The sequence below is a fragment of the Lipophrys pholis genome (genome assembly GCF_963383615.2).
Source record: "Lipophrys pholis genome assembly, chromosome: 7".
Taxonomy (NCBI): Eukaryota; Metazoa; Chordata; class Actinopteri; order Blenniiformes; family Blenniidae; genus Lipophrys; species Lipophrys pholis.
Window position 1 is genome coordinate 22,848,649 of NC_137638.1, and position 17,263 is coordinate 22,865,911.

The window sequence follows — 17,263 nt, forward strand, 5'->3', positions numbered from 1 at the left end:
ATTATATTAAGAAGAAGAAGAGATTGAATGTATTGGTGCATTTCATAATCAACTTTCATTTCATGGAAACAGTTTCGGGGAGAAGAAATCTTTGTGACCGACGTGTCCTCCTGAAGCTCACGTGCTTTTCAGCCCTCGGGTCATAAATGAATCACAGGAGAGTAAACAAGTGTTTCATCAAAGCCGGCTGCATTTCCTCTAAACGGTGGAGACTGCAAACTGTTAATCTGCAACAGCTGACTGCAGTTAATCCCTGCAGTAAATAAGACTCTGACATACGTTTGATTGTAATATTTTATTTACAAAAGTGAAACATCGCAATGATGTAGTGTTTTTTTCACCAGAATCAATGCAAAAGATAAAACGACCAACTTCACTCCGGCGACGACATCCTAATAATGCTACAACTTTATTACTGGCATTTTCAATCAATCTACACGAACGCCTGCATCTCAGTGTCGGGTTAAAAAGAGGTTACACTGTACAAAGAGTCCAAACAAATGTGAATTATCTGTGAATCCATGCATTAAAAAGCATTTTGGTATCAATACAGGGAGTGTACTGTGCCATCCATCAAGCTGTGCAGGCTGAACAAAATAGTAAAAAATCTAATTACATTTAGTTATAAACATGTTAAATTCACGGGGGGGGGGGGGTTGCCACAAGAAAACATCAAACTTAAAACCTGCATATTAAAAAATTGATATCACTGCTCTGGCGTTAAAGTATTAGATTGTGAAGCAAGACAACAAACTTAAATCGTAGAAATCCAAACTCGGTTCGATAAAGACTAGAGATCATGTCAGTTGAAGTTCATGAGGGTAAACCATTGTTTCTGTGCTGAAATTCAGCTCCTCCTATAGATCATGAAAACCTATAGGGTATTTTTATTTTTTTTATTATTATGTAGTCGACTTCAGTGCCCGCAGAGCATAATTTTTACTTGATATCGAAATAAAAGTTTCCTCTGAAGCTGAATATCATAGAAACTGATCAGCCAGACAGCTACGTGTGGAGAAAAAAAAATACTTTATGACCTAAATGTTTTATCTGCGGAGAATCATCAAAATAAACAGCTCAACAGGGTGTAAAAAATAAATACAGAACAAAATGTTAGTTAAAATAAGATTCTAAAACATACGTGGGAGGACAGCAGGGCAGAAGCCCAATATTCCTGACTAAATCAAATATCCCAGATTTTTTAAATTCTTTTCAAATATTTGTGCACAAATTGCCATTACTATAATATTTGTCTGAATTTTAAATCTTTTTGCAATAGATTTGAATTGCGTGACTAAGTTAGAAGTTTAGACACTTTTAACAGTCAATAAAAGACATATGATCCTTTGGGTCTATATTAAAAAAGAAATCTGACTAAAAACATCTCAAAGATTTTTATTTTTTTTTTTAAATGTGTCACATATGCATGTAGACACTCATTCATCTGAGAGGTCTGGTCCCTTTTGGTCTCGCTCATAAAACTCTCTCCCAACAGTTTCAGGCAGGAAAAAGGGCAACAGCTTAGTTTGCTCTGAGATCTCAGTTGACTTCAGGTCTTGATGAGGAAGCGACTGTTGAGTTGAGCAGTAGAAATGACGTCTTCTGATGAACCTGCATGCCTGCCTTTCGAGAGCTGTGGTTGAACGGTATGTGGCAGTGAGGACAGAGGTGAGACACAGGTGAGGTGAGGTGAGGTGAGGTGAGGCGTTTCCCCCTGTTGATGGGTCGGTTTGTACCGAGTGACAATCGTGCTGTTTACCTCCAGCGGCAGAGCTCTGAAGACGGTGCGGTTAAAAACCTGCAGTCAAAACCCCACACACCCACACCCACACCCACACCCACACCCACACCACACACACACACACACACACACACACACACACACACACACACACACACACACACACACACACACACACACACACACACACACACACACACACACACACACACACACACATGAACCATGTGAGGAACGTTAGCTGGCACAGTTTCAGCAGCTACAGCATCGACTCCTGTCAAGAACAACATTATGTTACGTTAAGGCAGCGGCAGCCTCTCCCAGCATGCGGAATAAGATTAACAATAATTAAAAGTGTTGACGGATGAGCATCCACAATGAAAGCGATTGAAACACATTACACCCTATCAAACCCTTTCACTGCATATACTTGGTTCCGTGTCAAGTATGAGGCAATAAACAAACAATCAAAAGCACAAATCTTCTTGTGCTACTTGTGCGGTTTCAATTTGAAACATCTTTATTTTATTAAAGGCTCTGGTTAGTCTGATGATTTTGTTTGGTTTACCATTGCAATTATTGTTCATTTCATTAAAAAACGTATGGAGTAAAGATATGTGTTTTATTAAAACAATGAACAGTTTTACCTGATTCAATATCTTTTTTTCTCAAACATTAAAAGGAAAACATCATCTTGAAAAAAAAAAGGCACTCTGCTGCCTCCCAGATTTTTCCTGCTGCTGCACCCAACTCAAGGTTCCCCAAGTGAAACGTCAGGCCACAGTTTGTAAAGTGCACTGACGTTAACTTCAAATTCTCACACAAGAAGCCAAATGTGAGCCGCTTGTAGCCCCTTTCAGACCCCTTGATTGCGTGGATCTCATCGTTTTGCTGACTTCCAAAGAAAGCACTGTCATGAAAAAGCAGTTTATAACAAAAAGAATAAATTTAAACGGCAGCAAAACAAAATTATGGCCGTAAAAATGCCAATATGCCGCCTGGCTCAATGAATGTCTGACCATCGGGGTGGTAATTAATGAAAACCGGGCCCCGGCAATACACTTAACGAGTAGCAACAGTGACAGTGGAGAGGATTCGATAGACATAGATCAGTGAAAAGTGCTGATCGCCTGCACGCCGACCACACTGGACACAAAGGAGCCGCTTGTGTCCCGCAGGCACTTCATCTTAGTTCATATCCCGTCTCCACAGGGCCGGCCTGGTTATGGTTCCCTGGGGACCGGAGCCAGATTACTGTGATCGTTCTCACACACTGAATCTGGCCTCTGGAGGAACCACACTGACCGGCTGCGCTCCAACATACAGTACATACACACACACACACACACACACACACACACACTCAAGAGGCACAATGCGCTTACCATTGAGAAGGATCAGAGTCAATGGTCATTTGTCTTCAGTGAGAAAGACAAGAAAACAGGCTGCAGGGGAAACAAACAAACAAAGAAACAAAAAAAAACATAAGAGAGACTTCACATGGTCTGTTTGTTACCTGCGCAACATTCATACTGTTACCTTATGGTCTCCCATACACACATTAGGACCCACGGTGTTGTAAACAACGCCACTCTCGCCATCATCTCTCTGAAAAGAAAAGTGAACTTTGTCGTCACATGGCTTGAACAACTCTGACGCTTAACATTTGTGACATTTTAAAACAAACATGAGTCCATCCATCCATCCATCCATCTATCCATCCATCTTGAGCAGACGTATAGTCTGAGAAATGTCAATTTAAGGAGAGTTGGTCTGAAATTCTTCAGAGTCTCAAAGCATGTCCACCAAGTGGAGCTCGGCAGAGGTTTCTGAATCTGAATCAGTGACTGACCCTGTGGATGGAGTCTTGCACGGTGTTGGACATGAGGATGCGGTCACACCAGGCAGGACAGCGAGTGTTCATGTACTGAGTCGGCTTGCTGTATTCCTCACTGTAAGGGTAGCTGAGCAGCAGACAGAGGAGACAGAAAAGGAAAACCTAAGTATCTGGACTGGATTGTCAGGAGGAAGCATGTGGTTCGGTTCTGAGTTTGACCTTGGGGGAAACCTGATGTCTTCTTCCCTAACCATGTCATGGAAAGCTGCGGCTTCTTTGTCATATTTCAACAGCTGAGGGACAGAAGCGTTTGTTAATGGAAACTGGAAATGCCAACATGAGAAAATAAACACAAGAGGAATAAGTAGAATTGGGACGTGGATGAAAAGGAGGTCATGTCTCCTGATTGGCTCTAATCAGGGTGAAGGAAGAGATTCTGCTCTCACCGCTCTGCCATCATCCTCTCTGAAAACCGCCTGGTGCAGGTAAGCAAACAGCTTCTCTTCGATGTGGAGCAGCACCTGCACACGGAATGAGGACACGTCAAGTGCATCACAAAATATATCAGATCCTATCTGAGCTGTTATTAGAAATGCGTTTCTGCTTGCATCACCTGATGGTCGTTATCTTTTTCCTCACATATTATTTTCTCCACTTCGTTGCTGCTGTCCTTCTTCACTCTCTGCACGTCCGCTGCAGTGGACAGATGCTGGTCGAAGAGAGACAAATGGTGTCAATATACCACGTCTACACCTTGAATTCGTCACCATATCAGCTTTGTGGGAAAAGGGGATGCCGGTACATACCTGCACCAGACTGAGTGTGTCCAGACGAAAGTTGAAATCTCCAAAGACGAAGAAAGGCAGAGAAGAGTAGCGGCTATCTGATATCCTAGGAGGAGAGAGAGGATCTTTTCCTTTCTGTATAATTCACCAAAATAGCCTTTCAAAATGGCACCATGATTGCAGAAAATCATTTTGAGAAAATTTAGATTTTGTAGCTTTAAGCTGTTTTGAACATTTTGCAAAAAAAATTTTTTTAAACTCTGACCTGTTTATGACGTATCTGAGGGCGTTGTTGCGGTTGGCAGAGTAAATGGAAGGACTGGAGTTGCAGGCAATGAGGTTGGAGGCATCATGGAAGAGGTGCACATTAACCAGGTCAAGACCTCTGGGAAAACAACCGAAGATGCAGCAAATAAAGAAAAACCAGGCCGGCTATGTTTTGCCCTACAGCAGGTAACTTCTTATCTCCAAGTGAACGAGCTTATTTGTCCTGGATAGGAAGCGTCCACTCCTACAGTTCGTATGTGACAGGAGAGAAGTAATGTGCATATGACAAATAAATTGTGTTGACACGCCGCAGGAGGTTGTGGCAAACAGATAGTGGAGCCTCGGGTTATAAGACACGGCTGAGTGATTTATTCCAGCTTGTTTAGTGGCTGCATTAATATCAATCTTTTAGTTCTTGTTGAAAACATCCAGAGAGAGAAAATGCAGAAGAAGAAAACAGTGACATGAAGGCTTCAGCAGCGGCTGTGAGTGAACGTTTGAAAGTGGCCAAACACGTTTAAGGAGTGGCCGGGTGTTTGTTTGGTGGCAGCAGCCATATAGAATTCACATTAAATGTCGAGCCGGATATCAAATGATTAAACTGAGTTAACCTTTGTAGGTGCAGCTGCTTATCTGACAGTATTAGTAAATATTTTAATCAGGTCGGCTCCATCCATGTTTGTGTTAAAGCTTCATTCACCAGGCAGAAACATCACAGACATATGAAGCAACAATAACTTTCATTTCCTCATTTCCTTTTCACCATTTAAGCTTTTTACATCCGAGTGAAATGTTTTGACTCTTCGTCGGCAAACTGTGGGGCAGATGGAGAGTAGCACGCAGCTCGTGGAGCTGAACTGAGCTCCACAATGACACGTTATCTTTGTTTGACCTCTGGCTTGTACGGCTGTTAATGACACAATGAATCAAGAATTTGCAGATTTCTTTTTTTTTTAGCTGATTTACAAAATGTAATCCATGACCGGGTGATTAGAAAGCCGAGCTCAGGATTAGGATTTATGACAATCTACGGCAGAGAATTTTAGAAGTTTGTTTTTCTATTCCTTGAACTCACTATTACATTAAATTGAGATCATTTCAATTGAAGCCGGGTATTAACGCGATCATCGTCACCAAACTAACATTTGCTTGATTATCTTTGGAACGCGTCTCATCGGGCCACGTGTTTTGTTTCAAATCTGGATGTTGTCAACAGTGTCTGGATTAGAACCGAAGCTGAGAGTCCGGCGGTAGCGCTGCGGCGAGGGGAGGTTGGTGTATATTACGTACTGGTTGTGTATGATCCAGCGGGTCCTCATGAAGCCCTTCCTGGACCACTTGAACTGCAACAGAGACAAATTGAGTGAGTCACTAAACAGCAGTGAGCTGTGTCTTTGAAGGGCCAAACTGATAATTATTGATTCTCGCACATAATCTGTCTCATCTTCCTGTCAGAGCTGGCCGACAGCCCCTGTAGACTCATTTATCCCAACATCTCCCTTTGGCCCATGTGTACCCAACCCCCCAGCCCCCCCCCCCCCCCCCCCCCCCCCCCCCCCCCACACACACACACACACACACACACACACACACACACATTCTTGCATGCATACTCACATCAGGCCAGAAATTCTTTGGGAATTTTTCTTTCTCCACAGTGGTGACCCCGACCAGGGAGCCCACACACTTGTTCTGCCCCAGCACCGCTTTGAAATCCTTAACTGAGCGAGGGAGAGGCGGAGTGAGGGAGGTGGCATGTAAAAGAGTGAGAAAACATGCAAACAGAAATCAATAAACTGGTGTTAACCTCATCAGAGCGGCATACGTGATGAGAGAATCTATAAGCAGGCCATTAGCCCGCGTTTGGCGAACAACAATCGGTTTGGGGCCCACGCAGCGAGGTGGCAGCTGTGGGATGTTTATGGTTCTTCCATAAGCTTTTCTGAGGAGCTTTTTCACACCTAACGTGACTGGACTATGCAACAGAGAAATAACAGCCTCGCTTTGAGTTGGACTCCTTTTGCAAATACCTGGTGAGGAGAGGCGCCTCTCAAACTGCCATCACACACAAAGAAGGGGATTCAAATTTAAAAGATTTAAAAAAAAAAAAGAAGAATTGTAAACTTGTACACAGCAATGAATTTGTTTCACTGAAGGAGTGAGTTCTACAGTGGAGGTGTTTTAAAGAATGAAACAAAAAAAAAAAAAAAAACACAAACGTAAACCTATGACAGCCTGGTAATTAATGGAATGCTAAAAATCAATTACAGCGTTTTTCTTACCTTCAAAGTCATATTGATGGATATTTTTTAGTGACTTATGGATGAAGTACATACTCCCCAGGGCCTGTGGATATAAAAGAGGATATTTTACAATATCTGCCAAATGTACCTGGAAGCAACACCAGTTTAGAAGAGGCGTAATCGCAAGTAAATCACTGTGTTGGAACTTTTCTCAATCTGATTAAAGGATGCAAAAATACATTCAGTGATGACACCGAAAGGGTATTGAACTAATGCGCAAGCAGAACCTACAACAAGAAAAACAATTCATCTTCTATTCACTCTTTCATTTTATGAATTGGATGAACTTCAGAGGACACACAGGTCACCGGTCCTTCACAGAGCAAACATACACAGACAATTACCCCAAAATTAGACTCAGAACAGCGAAGCCCCAAGTCTGTGCCTGGAGGGTTTTAACTGTGAGTGAGGCGAGGGTGCAAACCACTATTCATTTTCATACTTCGTCTTTAAACTTTAGCCATTCACCTTCCATACATCTGTAAAACACATACACGCTAAGTACGCAAAATCTATAGAAAGCCCCCCCACCAAAAAAAGAAAACGGAAAATGAAACCGTCATTCTTCATTATTAGAACTGAATTGTGAGCCTTGTACTGAATCACACAGTGTGACGCAGTTTATCGTTACTATCAGAAAAGACACATGGAACTTTAAAGAATACAGACGTTTCGGGAGAACATATAACTGTGCGGTGCACAGCGGCCCCTCACACACGCACACTTTGGGTGCCCAATCATTCCCTGACACGGGCCTGACAATTTTTAATGTACTAACTGCCTGCTCCACTGATCTGATTAATCATGGCCTGTGAAATCAATAAAGACAGAAAATTAAAACCATTTAAAAGGTATTAAGCAGCAGCCCTGCTGTCTGCAGGCAGCGCTGCTGTGACTGGGGGCCGAAGAAAAATCAGCCGGCGCTCGGAGGGCTCGGGGCGTGACAGACCGCTGTGCGACCCCCCCAATCCACACACACACACACACACACACACACACACACACACACACACACACACACACACACACACACACACACAGCCAGAGCATGAGAGATCTCTCCCTGAAGATGTCATTTATCTTCCGTGCCAAAGTCATCCTCATTTAATGAAATGGAATAGTCTCGGTGGTCAGCTCAGTGAGCTGCAATTAGTGACCAGCTCGTCTAAACAAAGGACGGAGGAGCACCGGGAAGTTATTGTCTGTGAACAAGTCTCATAAAGTTGTTAAGAGTCTAGACATAAAGCTGAGAGAGGAGATGCTGTGGAGTAGAAAATCAAGTTCCAGAAAAGTTATCCTGCAGGTTTAGTTCACGGCAAAAACTTTGAGTCTCTGTGGATACTCCAAGACTTTGTTCTGACAACTCACTCATTGATAAAAATAACTACATTTCTTTCAAGTTTATGTTGGATTAGTAACGATGTTATGCTTAAACACTACAGCACAGTGCTCTCACACACACACACACACACACACACACACACACACACACACACACACACACACACACACACACACACACACACACACACACACACACACACACACACACACACACACACACACACACTCACACTCACACTCACACTTTCCCCTCCACACTCTCCTCCACATACGCCGCCAAACACCTATCTTCATCAATCAGGTTTGTGCACAGTTTAATAAAAAAATATTGACTTACAAGTGATTTTTTATCAAAACACCATTTGTACTGGGAATGCATGCAAGTCTGTCCTCTCTACTTCTGCAGCCCCTCTGAAGGGAGAACCTCAGTCTCTCTTGGCCATATAACTGATGATCTGCAGCCAAGGGGAAACAAATTGAAAATCAATGCAGGTGGCACCGGCGAAATGAGAATGAGGCATTAGGTGGGCTGAAGGGGGGGTGTGGGGGGTGGGGGTGGCTGCAACCCTCTCAGGGCAAACAGCGGAGGGTGCAAACACTCGAGTGCGAGGGGAAACTTAGTCCCAGCTGTCGTCCAGCCCCCAACACACTTTATTTATTGTGCACGAATGGCCTGGGATCGATAGTTTTAATCTAGAGTTAAATGTATTGGCTTTGCCCCCCCCCCCCTCCCCACACACACACACACACACACAAACACACACCTTGCCATTGACTCGCCCGCTTAGCTTCACACACCTTCAGTCTGCAGACGCAGCCATTGACCCCTACTGTCACACACCCAGTGTGAGGATATCACCTGGGAGGAGCAAGGGTTAATAGTTTAAGAAATACTCAGCTACTTTCCTCAGCTGGAGAACCGCGACTCCCATCACAGCTGATTTATACACACACAGACACAGACACACGCACACACACACGCACACGCACGCACACACACATCAATAACAGCAAAAGTTCTTCTAAACAACTAACTGTGTGCAAACAGCACATCATCAAAGGTATTTCTGTTATCATGAGGAGCGTGAAGCCGAAATGCTTCTAAAATTCCAGGACTCCTCCACAAGCTGTGTCTATCTCAGTGTCCACCACTTCTTTAATGAGATTCTCATTTGAAATTGTAGGTTTTCCGGAAGAAACGCTGAAGTGACCACATCTGGTCACCACATGAGGTCACAACAACACTGAGCTGCATGGAAGAATTCTCTTTTTATTGCGTTCGTGAGCCGCGCGGCATTGGGGTTGCTCCTTTATGATACTTTAAAGAGAATCACGTCCGTCTCAGAGGCTGGCTCTCAACAACACGTGGTGTTCAGAAACCCACGGAGCAACTAAACAAACTGTTCTTTAAGCGCCTCCTCCTGTTTAACGGCTGGCATTGTTTCAAAAAGAATCTTTGCGATCAATGGCGCTTTCATACAAGTGTGCTTTGGCACATGTCTGAGACAAAAAAAACCTGTCAGGCTTGATGTATGAAAACCAACTCACCCTTTACTGTAAACACACTTTCACCCACACGAATAGGAAATCAGATTTATGTGCAGTGAGACTTTTGTTTTGTTGGGGACGATAACGCCACTTTTTCTCTTGAGAACACTCAGTTACACTTGGAGAACAAGTATTTGGCGTCGCAGTGGCGCCATGGTTAGCAGCACTCTGGGACGGGCGATGTTTGCACGTTATCCCTGTGCATGGGTTTTCTCTGGGTACTCCATTTTCTTCCCACAATCCAAAAACATGCATTTTCCGGTCAGTTGGTGAGTCTAAATCGCTGGTGGTTGCGCTTCTATGACTGTCTCTGTGTGTTGGCCCCGTGATGGACCGGTGTCCCGGCGTTCCGTGAATTATGCCAATGAGTGAGGACCTAACATGGGAAGGTTTAAAGGTTTTAATCCACCTTCTGACTCTCAGAAGCACAAAACCCATCCTGGATGTGCAGCTCCCACTGAGCACTAACATGGAGGAGGGCTCCATCTAGTGGAGTCACATGGGAACTGACTGAGCATAGCCGGACGTCTCACCGTGAAGCTGTCCTCTGCTTGGAACTGGTTGTCCACGTAGATACAGACCCTGTCAAAGTCTTTCATTTCCACACTGGACTCAATGCTCCTGGGAACGACAACAGCAGAAAACAGCAGAGAAGCTTGATTTTCAGGAAAACAAATTATTAATTGATTCAATTGATGAATATGTAATAACTATTTCAAAAATCCTTTTTTTTTTTGTTTTGTTAAATCTAACATATTCAGCAGTTCAAGCCTGTCAAATGAGCCTGCTGACTGGATCAAACAAGCGAGTTGTATTCCACTTTAGTCTCACTTCTTACGCAGCTCTTAAAAAGACTTTATGCTTTTGTCATTATTTAACATATTTACTCCTTAATTTTATGATTGCATTTTATTTTAAAATGACAATTTGTTGCTATTTTTTAACAATAAGATGATAAATGAACAATTATATAAATAAATGTTTCCATGCATTTGCTATTTCCTGGTTGAATGAGAATCAGAGGAACTTTAATTGTCCTGCACAGCTGCAAATCCACCACAAGACAATATTAGTCAACCACAGAAGTGTTAAAAAGTATTACCTATACAAACATAAACATATATAATCTGTGTTTTTATTAGACGTGTGCGCTCAGTAGTGAATGATTGGGCATTTAGATGCAGGACTTCCATTGTAACAGATTGAAATAAACTCAAACACACAGTAAAAGCAAAGCACACACTGACAGTACAACATAGAGTTTGTTTGTTTTTTGGCACATTGATCCTACCAGAAGAAGTTCTCTGCATGGCCCATGTTGGCCATGTAGTCCTTCCCTCCCACCTCCTGGAAATGCAGGGCGATGAACTGCGGCTTGTAGCTATTGATAGTCTGTTACAGAAAAGAGCAAACAGGCTCAGGGTGACAGTAAACATCCGTCAGGCTCCCTGCACTGGTCTTTGTTAGCAGTCATCAGCTCAGCATCAGTTTTCTGGATTAACACAGAGAGGTTGCGTATATCAGGATGCCAGTGCTTTGCTGAGGTGCGTATAACAAGAGCTGTACGGGTCAGCAAAGATCAAAACCTGATCACAGTTACTGATACACAGACAGCAGCTCTGCAGCTCGAAAATGTACAAGTGAAGTAACAAGCCCAAGACAATGTCAGTAATCGTACCTGCATTACTGTTGAAAGAAACAAAATTAAACAACATGAAATCACAGGGGAGAAGTAAGACTCACCTTGTACAATTCTTGTAGCCAGTCATTTTGAATTTCCCCCACCTACAAAATGACAAAGATAAAAGTCACTGATTTATTTCATTCGATCTTGGAAATATTTTCCTTCTTCAGCTGAAAGTGTTTAATCTACCAAACCAGACGCCTACAACCTTTGTGACCTAAAGAATCGTTGTCAGGATTTCCCACCAAGTAAAATTTGTCTGAAGCCATAAAACATTTCAATTATCTGAAATTAAGAGGAAAAAAAATAGCTATACTATACATACAAAAAATAAGCCTGCGTTCATGTGCCACAGGAAGCATTTTAATATATTTTACTGTAATTTTTGCTTTTCTGGCCATTTTTAGAGATTTTTTTCTTCTTGTTGTTTCATGGATTTTCCCATTTGAGCCATTTAACTGTTTATAGTCGCTGTGTGCTTTCAATTATGAGAGCAGGGTCAGCTATACTACACCTCTTTTTTCATAATCTTTCTGTTTTCATTTTCTCCCTTTCTTTTTTCTATTTCATCTATGCAAGTCTTTTTTCTTCTTTTTTCCTTTTCCTGAAACTCACTGAGTTAATCATTTTATTTTGACGGTTCTTCCTGTTCCTTCTTTGGGGAGTAGTTTTATGTAGTTTTTCTTCTATTTTTACCAAATCTATCTATTCTGGTTGTTTTAGATGTTTTACCTAATTTAGCTGTTTTTAGCCCGGAGACGAGACCAGTTTTAAAAACCAGTGTGTGGAATCATACGAGGACTGTAGATGTCACTGTTTGATGCAGCGTCATCAAATCAAATACTCATCAGTCCATCAGAAGACAAGGTACAAGATGTCTCATAACTCAGCTTTAAAACATTCCAAAGTTCAAGACTCATTAGAACAAGATTTCGGGGTGCAGATCATTCTATTGTCTTAAAGATCCTGTTGGAAATATCTGCTTCTTTACCTGTGAAACCTGTTAGATCTACTGTTATTCATTATATTGTTCATGTTATTTCAGAGTGAATACTAGCTGAAAATGCTGCTCTATTGTATAAATGTATTATTTACCTGCTCAGGCTTTAATAAATTAAAGAAGCACATCAGAGCAAAGTGTGAAAACCCGAGACACATTGACTCAACACAGAGTACGAACCGAGGCGTTCATTAGGTGAAGCAACAGTGCTAACCACTGCTGCACCGCGCCTCCCGCTCACATGGACACTATTGTTAACGTCATACAATGTTTCTCAACGTGGATAAAAGCAGTTCAGCTGCAACGCCGGCCATTGTTCAACTTGTATCATAGTGTTGACACAGACACTAAGTTATTTTCGACCTTGATCCTGTCAAATTCATTTAACTTCTATAGTTTCAGTGCGAACTCTTTTACCGTCACTTTGACTCAACACCAGATTGAAACAAATCAAAGAACACAAAGAGTAGAGAGTAGAGATGTTTATGTGCAAATGGAGGCTGAAAACTTAAAAGGTCGTGAGCAGAACAACTAATAATGTAATCCATGTGTTTGTACTCGGTCGTCTGAGTAACGATATGGCCACCGTCCACACAGCCCCCCTGCAATATTAAACACATCTGCAGGGGGGCTGTGTGGACGGTGGCCATACAGCCCCCCTGCAATATTAAACACATCTGCAGGGGGGCTGTATGGCCACCGTCCACACAGCCCCCCTGCAGATGTGTTTAATATTGCATGGCCAGTCAACAGTGGAGTATACTGTGTATACATGTATATATATATATATATATATATATATACACACACAATAAACTGTAACACATGTATGAGTGAAGCAGGCAGATACTGACAAACGGCAACGAGTCAAACCAAACCGACTCTTCTGCACAGTGACTGTGAAGCATTAAATAATAATACCAAATAAAGTCTGCTTTCTTAAATCACTTCAAAATAAGTTGTTACTGTAGTTCTTAAACATTCATTTCTTGGATACAGCTTCCAACAAAGCAGACTTGTTTCATTAGTCAATGATACTGTGGACAAATATGTCATTTTCAACAATACGCCAGAACAGGGTTCACTACTAGTGTGACATTTATCTTCAGAGCAAACTCGTCTGTGTGTCTAAAACGGAATTTTCTGGCCAAAAAAAAAAAAAACATACATGAAAAGAAAAGACCTTTACAATGTTTTAAATGTGATTTGTTACGGAGTTGCGTCTGAGCAGATGAATGCACGACTCTCAAGTCGTGCATTCAGTCTGCAAGAAGACTTTGCATAGTGCATTTGCATTTGCATGACAGGGGGCGGCGACGGCTCAGCTCCTGAGACCTGGAGGATTAATCCAGCATCCTTCTGTCCACAGAATTCATACTTTCAATCTTTATGGGCATCCAATTCCATTTGGGGACACTTACTAACAGATAGTTAATGTGGCACGTTTACTCAGGATGTAGAAATATATAAAAACATCCTCATTTGAGCATCATAATTCAGTGATTGGATCGGGAGGATAAAGTGAGATAAAGTGAACTTTTAAGAATCAAACAGAGGAATGAAGTTACAGTTTATGTTGTTTGAAGTTCTCTTAGAATCCCGGCTGGCTTGTGTCTCCAGCAGCATTGTTCTCCATGTAACATGTAAAAACAGCATGAGTGGTTAGTATTGAACGGAGTCGTAAACACGCCGTGCTGTAGTGGAACCGGGTGGCAGGAGTTCACTTGTTGAGCTGCTCACACTCCCGGCTCGTCTGCTGCAGTCCACCAATAGGATTTATTCTGTGATGTGCTTAACGTCTTGCTGTTATCCCAAAGGCTTGCTGGACGTTTAGGAGTGTTTGTTTATAGAAATAAGGGGGCCCGAGTAAGTAGAAAGGCTCAAGTCCCCCGAGCGAGATACCATCTGTTTACATATCTCTCACAATGTATCCAGCGTGTTTTCGTTGGAGCTCGATCTGGCAACCGGAAACATGGTCCCCAGCCAAATTTCCATGAGCGCAAGAGCCCTCCTCCCTGCAACGTCTGAACGTTTTGTCTGGCGAGCTCCGGCCGAGACAAAGAACGGACCGGGTGCTCAGAGGTGTGTTTGGAGAAGTAAAGTCACAGTGTGACCACTCTGATTCTGTTTAAAAGCAGAGATAAACATGTACGATTGAGCTATAAACTACAACTTCAATAATTTATAGAAACGCAGCGCCAGCAGTGGAGCTGCCATAGAGCAAGATAAAGATAAAGACACAGACACTCCCCGTACGAACGCTTTAAAATGGCAGCGTGTGATCGTTGAGCTTAATGTAAAAGTAATATAACTTCTGAATGATAGAATAAATAGTATGAATGTCATCTTAATGACAATTTAGTAATGTGCTACTGTTTTCTGACTTGCCTCAGGCCATTTAGTCCTGCAGGACAAGTTGGCACCAGATTGTAGGAGGAATCGTTGAGGATCTTTCTAATAGACAGTCGATCTGATAAGAGAGACATTTAACCACAGAGGACACAAAGAGCAAAAACACTGCGATTGATGGAAAAAGAACAGAACGGCACATAATTAATCTCCTGAATGTTTGAGTTTATGACCTGCAAAGAAAATTAATTTGATGCTTATTGGTTCATTATTTTCAGTCTTGATTGGGAAGTGTTTGCACATATTTGATTCTGGCGTCCTAAATGAGATCATTTTCTGACTCCTTCAGGCGTAATTGTTGATCAGCTGAATATGTTTTCATCTTCGGCAGGTTACACCGCTGCAATTTTGTTCAAGTATCATCATTTTCAAGTTTCTGACATTATTCTCACCAAACTGATTAATTATTCCTCAATAATAATGAATCTAGTAGTGATAACAGGCCCAATTTCAGTATAAACAAATAGGCTGGAAACAAAACGACCAGTCTTCACCATGTGTGAGAGCAGTCACAAAACAATTTGGGATAAAATGTTCAAATGGTAATGAGCCACTACAGGATTCAGACGGACAAAACTAGGATTTCAACACTTATGATACACAAATTAACTCAACCTACTGTTTCTTTAATGGAGACATTTGTATTTAAGGCTTTCTTAAAACTTACATTTATTGGGCTGTCAGGTGAGATAAAGGTTAATGTTGGGCTGAGACCAATATTTATCTATCTATCTATCTATCTATCTATCTATCTATCTATCTATCTATCTATCTATCTATCTATAAGACCAACCGGCTGATGATATTGTACACCTTGATTATATACTTAGTAAAGTAACAGATAGATGGATGGATGGATGGATGGATTTTTCTTCACTTTATAACTTAAACATTTCTGAATTTCTGTTTCCACATGAGCCTTTTAAGATGTAACTCCTGGCCTTAATATTAGTGATGATCTGTGATCTACTGTACATTGATTGTGGACCTTTCTTGTGATATGAACCTATAAAATATTAATATAATTTTCCCCTCAATTATTAAAACATTTCTTTCCAAAGATCATCAGCTCAATTTTCACCCCGTATTTTTCTATGAAAACTCTTATCTCTCGCTTGATTTCATTCAGCACCTTCCAAGCCAATCATCTGTCTGGCTGCTGTTTTAAAAATAGTCAACCTGGGCCGTTGGTGCAGGTCATGTGACACAATAGCAGGTTATTAAAAAAAAAAAAAAAAAAAAAGGCGTCAACTTTTGACTTTCCTCTGCAGCAGACGGAGCCTTCCTTCCGAGCACATGCGGCTGACAGCTGACAGAGAAACGCGCGGCTCTCTCAGCAGTAAGATACTCGATCCTCATGAATCACAATGACAGAGAGAAGCCAGAGAGAGAGAGAGGGACGCGCTCTTTGGCACACTTGTAGCGCTGACGCGCCGGAGCCCATTCAGAGTGAAAACTTCCCCTTCCCCTATTCTCTCCCTCTCTCACTCTGCGCCACTTATGAGATTAACTCCTCCGGCAGTATCTGCGGGGTTTCATGTCAAATGTACTCACGTTGTCAAACAGCGAGCCCACGTTCGCGGTGACGAGCAGCACATCGGTGAAGGTTTCCATTGTCGATCCACCTTCAGCTGCGGTCCGACGAGGAAACTCGGGCGAAATAACGCACAGACGAGGCCTCGCGGCGGCGGCTTACGGAGGCTTTACTGAGCGCGCGTGAGAGAGAGAGAGAGAGAGAGAGAGACAGAGACAGAGAGAGAGAGAGAGAGAAAAGACGGGCTCAGATCTCCACTGCTATTGCTCGAAACACCGCATCTGTCACTGGCACCGCGTCGCTTCTGCTGCTCCAACTTGTGTGCGGATGTTGGTCCGTCTCAACAGACCGTTTGCCGGAGCCGCGCGCGCCTTCGTCATCCTCGTGCGGAGGAGCGCTGCTGAAGTTGGTCCACAAAGTGCCGACAAGCGTGGATTTGCGCCTCCTCCGACTTAATTGGACTAGGAGCGTCTTAGAGGACTAAACCAAGCTGGACGGCGCATCTGTCGCCTCCTTGTGAAGCGCTCAGATCAGCGCACGGCGCCGCCGTCTGGGTTGTTATGGAGAGTCGGTGCTCCGCCCCATCTGCTCCAGTTAGACTGCTCTTTCCTCGAGTAGAGAGCTCAACCGGCTCCATCCCTGCTAATAAGCCTCATCAGAGAACAGTCAGGAACTGAAATGGTAAAGTTAGGCTGCGATCCATTAAACAGTTACAGACACATTATACACTTTGAGTCTGTAGCTGATTTGACCTCGTGCACCAGTCATAACTTTACTGTCATACTGCAGCTTCAACACATGCGTTTATTCA

The 17,263-nt window shown here is 42.6% G+C and overlaps 1 protein-coding gene across 5 annotated transcripts; it reads right to left on the reverse strand.

Moving 5' to 3' along the window:
- Positions 1-1,357: 1,357 nt before the first annotated feature.
- inpp5l (inositol polyphosphate-5-phosphatase L) lies at positions 1,358-17,039 on the reverse strand. 5 transcript variants are annotated; one of them, XR_013935475.1, is made up of 17 exons: positions 16,473-17,003; positions 11,569-11,610; positions 11,117-11,217; positions 10,359-10,446; positions 6,913-6,976; positions 6,248-6,351; positions 5,921-5,973; positions 4,629-4,748; positions 4,385-4,469; positions 4,192-4,287; positions 4,025-4,099; positions 3,798-3,871; positions 3,594-3,705; positions 3,281-3,349; positions 3,127-3,186; positions 1,760-1,798; positions 1,358-1,633 (listed from the first exon to the last, which is right to left on the reverse strand). XR_013935475.1 is itself a non-coding variant. In XM_080467567.1 (16 exons), the coding sequence occupies exons 1-15, from the start codon at positions 16,530-16,532 to the stop codon at positions 3,145-3,147; spliced, it is 1,119 nt and encodes a 372-aa protein (XP_080323693.1). In that variant the 5' UTR covers positions 16,533-17,039; the 3' UTR covers positions 1,358-1,798; positions 3,127-3,144. The 5 variants fall into 5 exon arrangements, 4 of the variants coding, with proteins under 4 accessions (XP_080323693.1, XP_080323690.1, XP_080323691.1 ...); XM_080467567.1 differs by having other exon boundaries at positions 1,358-1,798; positions 4,629-4,682; positions 16,473-17,039; XM_080467564.1 differs by having other exon boundaries at positions 1,358-1,798; positions 16,473-17,019.
- Positions 17,040-17,263: the final 224 nt, after the last annotated feature.

What these genes read in the sequence shown, in the direction of transcription:
- inpp5l (XM_080467564.1), bottom strand. Translation starts at nt 16,532, where the DNA reads ATGGAAACCTTCACCGATGTGCTGCTCGTCACCGCGAACGTGGGCTCG. An exon ending in CATGCAGAGAACTTCTTCTG is followed by an intron (nt 10,447 to 11,116) that starts GTAGGATCAATG and finishes TGTCGTTCCCAG; the next exon opens with GAGCATTGAGTCCAGTGTGG. An exon ending in CGCTGGATCATACACAACCA is followed by an intron (nt 4,749 to 5,920) that starts GTACGTAATATA and finishes TTGTTTTCCCAG; the next exon opens with AGGTCTTGACCTGGTTAATG.